The sequence below is a fragment of the Gavialis gangeticus genome, unplaced genomic scaffold, assembly GCF_001723915.1.
Source record: "Gavialis gangeticus isolate Ggan-Ray unplaced genomic scaffold, GavGan_comp1, whole genome shotgun sequence".
Taxonomy (NCBI): Eukaryota; Metazoa; Chordata; order Crocodylia; family Gavialidae; genus Gavialis; species Gavialis gangeticus.
Genome location: NW_017729020.1, coordinates 5,763,465 through 5,768,255, shown reverse-complemented (window position 1 = coordinate 5,768,255; position 4,791 = coordinate 5,763,465). Strand labels below are relative to the sequence as shown.

The following is a 4,791-nucleotide window of genomic DNA, read 5'->3' as shown; positions in this document are numbered from 1 at the left end:
CCCCCCACCCCCCCATGTATACCTGAGAGCTCGGAGGTGCCTGCACACAGCGGCCAGCCAGAGCATGTGCCCTGGAGAGCAAACCTGTCACTGGCAGATAATTAAGGGCTTGATTTGGAACCCAACTAAATGCGACTTGCCTGAACACCCTTTCCCTCCTTGGAGCCCTCGGGGCAAATGACAGATACCTGCCCTCAAAGTTGCTCTGTGCTTGGCAGGCTGCTCCTGCAGCTGATGACACGGGGGTCCGAGGAGAGCTGCCTGCCCCCAGCCCCTCTCACCTTTTTCTTTCGGTCCCGGGAGCGGTTCCTGCGTTTGCGGTTGGTTTCCTCCTTCTCCTTCTGCTCCTGCAGAGCCTGCGCCTCAATGTCCTTAATCTTCTTCAGTTGTTTGGCTGCCTGAGCCATGGTGGGTCAGGGCTGCAGTCCTCCTCACACAGTCCCCCCAGTCCCCACGCAGAAGGTCCTTTCTCTCACCTCAGACACTGGTGACCCCGACCAGCAACGATGGGGAGATGAGAAGCAGATTGCCAGCCCCAAAGGGCAGCTGATGCCTCCAGCTAGTTGCTAGATAAAGTCCAGGACACCTTTATGAAAAGGCACGAATAATCCCAAGCCCGGCTGCTCCAGGGGTTCTGTGCACCATTGCAGCAGAGCCCGACCGCACTGGCTCATCATTCAGAGTCCTCCTGGTGGGACGGGAAGCGTGGCTGGTGCCGTGTGCTCCCCCCTCACTGCCTCTCCTGCCGCATCGGGGCAATGCAGACAGCTGACCACCAAAAGGAAAATAACTCTCAGCAGTTAGTGCCTGATGACAATAGCGAGGCAGCGAGATGAGAAGGCCAGTGCATTTCCTCTCGGCTCCCCGTAGCAATGCATCGCAAGCCGTAGCTTGTACAGTCAGGCAATGGCTTTACCACTGCAGTGCTGCTGATGCAGGCACATTTTCCAGTCTCTCCCATCCTCTCCCTCTCACTCACTCTCTGTGCAGCAGCAGCAGTAACAGCATCGCTTGCTTGCTCTCTGGGCTCCAATTCTGGCTCCTTTCAGGGACGGTGATGGGGAATTGCTGCTCACGCTCGGGAGACTGGCAGCCTCTCTGCTTGGAAAACAGGCGCTACTGCAAAGGACGTGCCAAGTACTAGAGCAAAGTGCAGCTCAGCAGCATCTTCTCCACACCGTGCCTCTGCTGAATGAAAGCCTGGGGAGGGGCGGGATCTTGGCTGTGAATGGGAGACAACAACCCTGGGCTCAATCTCCCTGTTGGCAGCCCCGCACCAGAAAAGTCAACCGCAGTTCCCAAGCTGGCTTGTGCCTGCTTGGTGCCACCCAGCAGAGCCTGGGTTCTGGCACAAGATCTCTGGGTGAGCTCCAAGCAGGTCAGTGCCCCTGCCCCATGCCCCATGCCCCACATTTCACCTGCATTTACCTGTCTGAGCTGCAAGTGCTGACGTGTGGAGAGCTATGTCTCTGCACCAATCAGCCTGTGGCCAAGGTCAGAGGGGCTCTTTGACTTGGGGCCTAGCTGCCTCCCCCAGTAATGACTTACTTCTCACTGGGGCTGGTGTCATGGATGTCTGCTCCCACACACCTGTCATGGCCCCTCTCCCTGGCCCTGGCCCCCTGCCTCCACAGGCAACTCTGTCTATTGCTTGCCACCTGCCACATGATGTTTATGCTTCCCCCACCCAGCCTCTTGGGTCCCCACCTATGCAGGCTATCCCTTGGGCCACATGCATCCCTGTCACCCACCCCTTCCTGGTTTGCAGAGGCCCCAGTGGAAGGATGCAAAGCACGGAGCAGTTGGCATGGTCCCTGCAATGCCCAGGATCCAGCTGCATCAGCCATGTGCCCAAAGCCCTGTCTCTGCTGCACAGGATCTGTGTGAGGTGGGGGAGTGGGGGCAGTCTTGGAGTCAGGGACAGGATGCGCACACGGTACAGCCCACTGACCACTGTTCCTGGTGCCATGTCTCTGCCCCATGCCAGCTCCACACACCACCACTGCTACACCCTGCAGGCCCACTTCAAAGGGAGCCAGCCCTACCCCAGGGATCAGCTCTGTAGTGTGGCAAGAGTCCTTCCCATGTTACTCGTGGAACACAACCCATGTTACTCACCGGTGGAGAGTGATGGGGATCCTTCAGAGATCTGCCGAGATCCTAATGCACAGGCTTTGCCTCCCGGAATACCTGCTGCCTTGGGCCCTGCTGGACACACTTCCCTGCACTCACCTCTTCTCTGCCAAGTTTCCTTGCTCCACACATGGCAGTGCTAGAAGCAGAAAGAGCAACTTCACCTGTGGGGCTTGCAGAGACACCTGGGAGGCCAAACCTTCTGGGGGTCCAGCAGATGGTGAGGACTGGGACATGCTGTCTGTGCACTGCTTGTGTCACATGCCTGATGCCCAGGAGGATAAGTGACACACTTAATTCCAGATAAAGCCAGGCACCGCAACAGAGCAATGCAGCGCAGCAGGGACACACACACGAGAGCCTTTACACAAGGGGAACAAGTCAGGTGCACAGAAGCCCTTGTACCTGCAACCTTGCCCCATCCTGGGTGAGGGGTGAGGCCAGGACCTCATGGAAGGAAAAGCAGGAGATCACAGGCAGTCCCAGGAGGACTTGCACATGGGCACAGGTCTGCCACGGGATCTATGAATCAGGCTTCCCTAACTCGAAAGGTCGGCTTGCTCCCCGCCTGGAAATGCTGGAGAAGAAGCATTCCAGCCTCCTGAGAGAGCGGCAGTCCCTCCCTGCACTCTCATCCTGAGCCAGAGACAACATCCCCTGCAGCACCAGGCTCTGGGCCCTGCAGTAAGAGGCTGACTCACCTGCAGGATGGAGAATTAACTCCTGGATGTCTCTGATGGGCAGGGAACAGCCCTTGGGAATCTCTGAGCAGGCTGCACCCTCCCTTGTCACTGCAGGAGCAGCACAGTTGCAGGGGGAAGTCTGAGCCTGTGCCCTCTTGAGGGAGCTGCTGAAATCTGCCCTGGGCCTTGGCTAACGAGCCCAGGAGGCACCCTGCAGCTCTGGTCCTTAGAGCTGCCCCTCGGCTCCCAGTGCGCCAATCATCAGGGACCTCCTGCACGCGGGGGGAAAAACAGGAGCCAGGACCTTAAGCCCAGGGCCCCTCACTGCAGCAGCATATCACAGTAAGCAAAACCCTGCCATGCTGCCATGACACCAGTTCACCTACTAAGTCAAGATGCTCAGCTGCTGCCCCATCAAAGCTATTGCGACCCATGACATCAGGGATGCTGGACTTCTCATCTCTTCTGGCGATGCGAAGGAGGAAGGAGATGTGCTGCACACCGAAGGGATGGCCGAGGTCTGGCCGGGAATCTAGGGTCACCCGTCTCCATCACCAGCCTCGCAGGTTATCTCGTATCCTTGCAGCCGTACCTCCTGCACTTGAGAGGAGGCAAGAGAGCCTCAGTTTCTCCTCTGATAATGCACAAGAACTTCTAGCTCCCACGGCTGCAGAGAAAAACCTAAAAACAGTGCGAGTGAACTGGCAGCCCAGGAATAAGGGGAAAGAAATGCAACCTCTGGCCATGCTAGAGCCTGGGCCATGAGTGTTGAGCTCCAGGCTGGCAATGCTGGGTCTGCAGCCCAACTGTGTCAGCTCTCCCTCAACTTCCCTGGCCACAGGAGCAGCCCGGGAAAGCCTGGAGCATGGGGCGAAGGGTGGTCAGCGCTACATGAGGAAGCCAGCCCCAGGGCCAGGCAGGAGCAAGCAGCTCTCCAAACACAGCAGGGAAGCAGACTAGGCCAGGAGACAAGAATTCTTCAGGCTTTAAATGGATGGTCCAGGCCACCACCCCTGATCTGGGCACAGAGGAGGGGGGGGCTGGGTGTAGAGGCTTCTCTTGGCTTCGGGGCAGGTGCCACAGCATCCCCAGAGCCCACAGCAGCTGCTTCGGAGTCCTCGGCAAGCCAGAGCTAACCAGGCACAACCAGCCTCCTCCAGAGCTCCAGGCTGGGGCTCTTAGCACAGTTGCCTGTGCAGGGCCAGCCTGGGAGTTGGGGCTGAGCAAAGCACCTCCCGCTGACTGCAAGGATGCAGGAGCCTTTTGCAGAAGGCAAGTGGCGCTGATTAGTCTCTTACTGACTCAGTGCCTGGCGTGCTTAGCAAGTGGCTCTGGCGTGTCCCTGCATTAGCAGCAGCCGCTTCCTGTAAGCCACGTAAAGTGAGAGGGGGAGCGTGGAATTGCTGCAGCAGCAGCCGCTGTCTCCCCTAGGCCCAGCCATATGGAGAGGGAGCCTGGGCTGCACTTAGCAATGCACTGGCTCACCCTATCCCTGCCTGTGGGGTGGCTGGGCAGGTTGCTGCTGCTCCCAGCAAGAACGCGGGAACGCAAAGAGCACTGTGAAGCTGGGCTGCCTCCCGCCCCTTGGGTCCTGCTACCCAGCTCCCTCTCACATGACAACAGCAACGTGGACGGGAATATTGATTACTGAGCAGCCCACAATACACCACTCCACGGTCACTGATCCAGAAAGTCACCTTAGCTGGGTTCAGCTGGAAACAGAGCATGAGTCCCACTGTGGACCTGGTGAGCTCCAGGCCTTGCCGCCTGCATGCTCCCAGCCCGGTGGCACAGGTGCACTCGAAGCACTCCTAGCACATGCAGGAGATGGTTGTGTGAATGCGGGGAAGGGGGTCATGTCTGAGCATGGACAGAAATAGCCTGGTGGAGACTCAGCAGTAGCCAAGGCACAAAGTGCTGATGTCAGAACCATGAAACTCCAGATTTTTCTCTGTAGTGCTTGTCCTCGGCTCTT

The 4,791-nt window shown here is 58.2% G+C and overlaps 1 protein-coding gene across 9 annotated transcripts in view; it reads right to left on the bottom strand.

Moving 5' to 3' along the window:
* Window positions 1-1,168, bottom strand: part of ANK1 (ankyrin 1) — a 64,166-nt gene extending 62,998 nt beyond the window's left edge. For 3 of the 9 annotated variants that reach the window (XM_019514413.1, XM_019514415.1, XM_019514416.1), the window contains exon 1: window positions 282-1,166. In XM_019514413.1, the coding sequence (XP_019369958.1) occupies window positions 282-407 (126 nt within the window). In that variant the 5' untranslated portion in view covers window positions 408-1,166. Of the gene's footprint in view, window positions 1-281 lie in introns of all 9 variants that reach the window. The other 6 variants (XM_019514420.1, XM_019514421.1, XM_019514422.1 and 3 more) reach the window with 4 other exon arrangements.
* Between the last annotated feature and the right edge of the window lie 3,623 nt (window positions 1,169-4,791).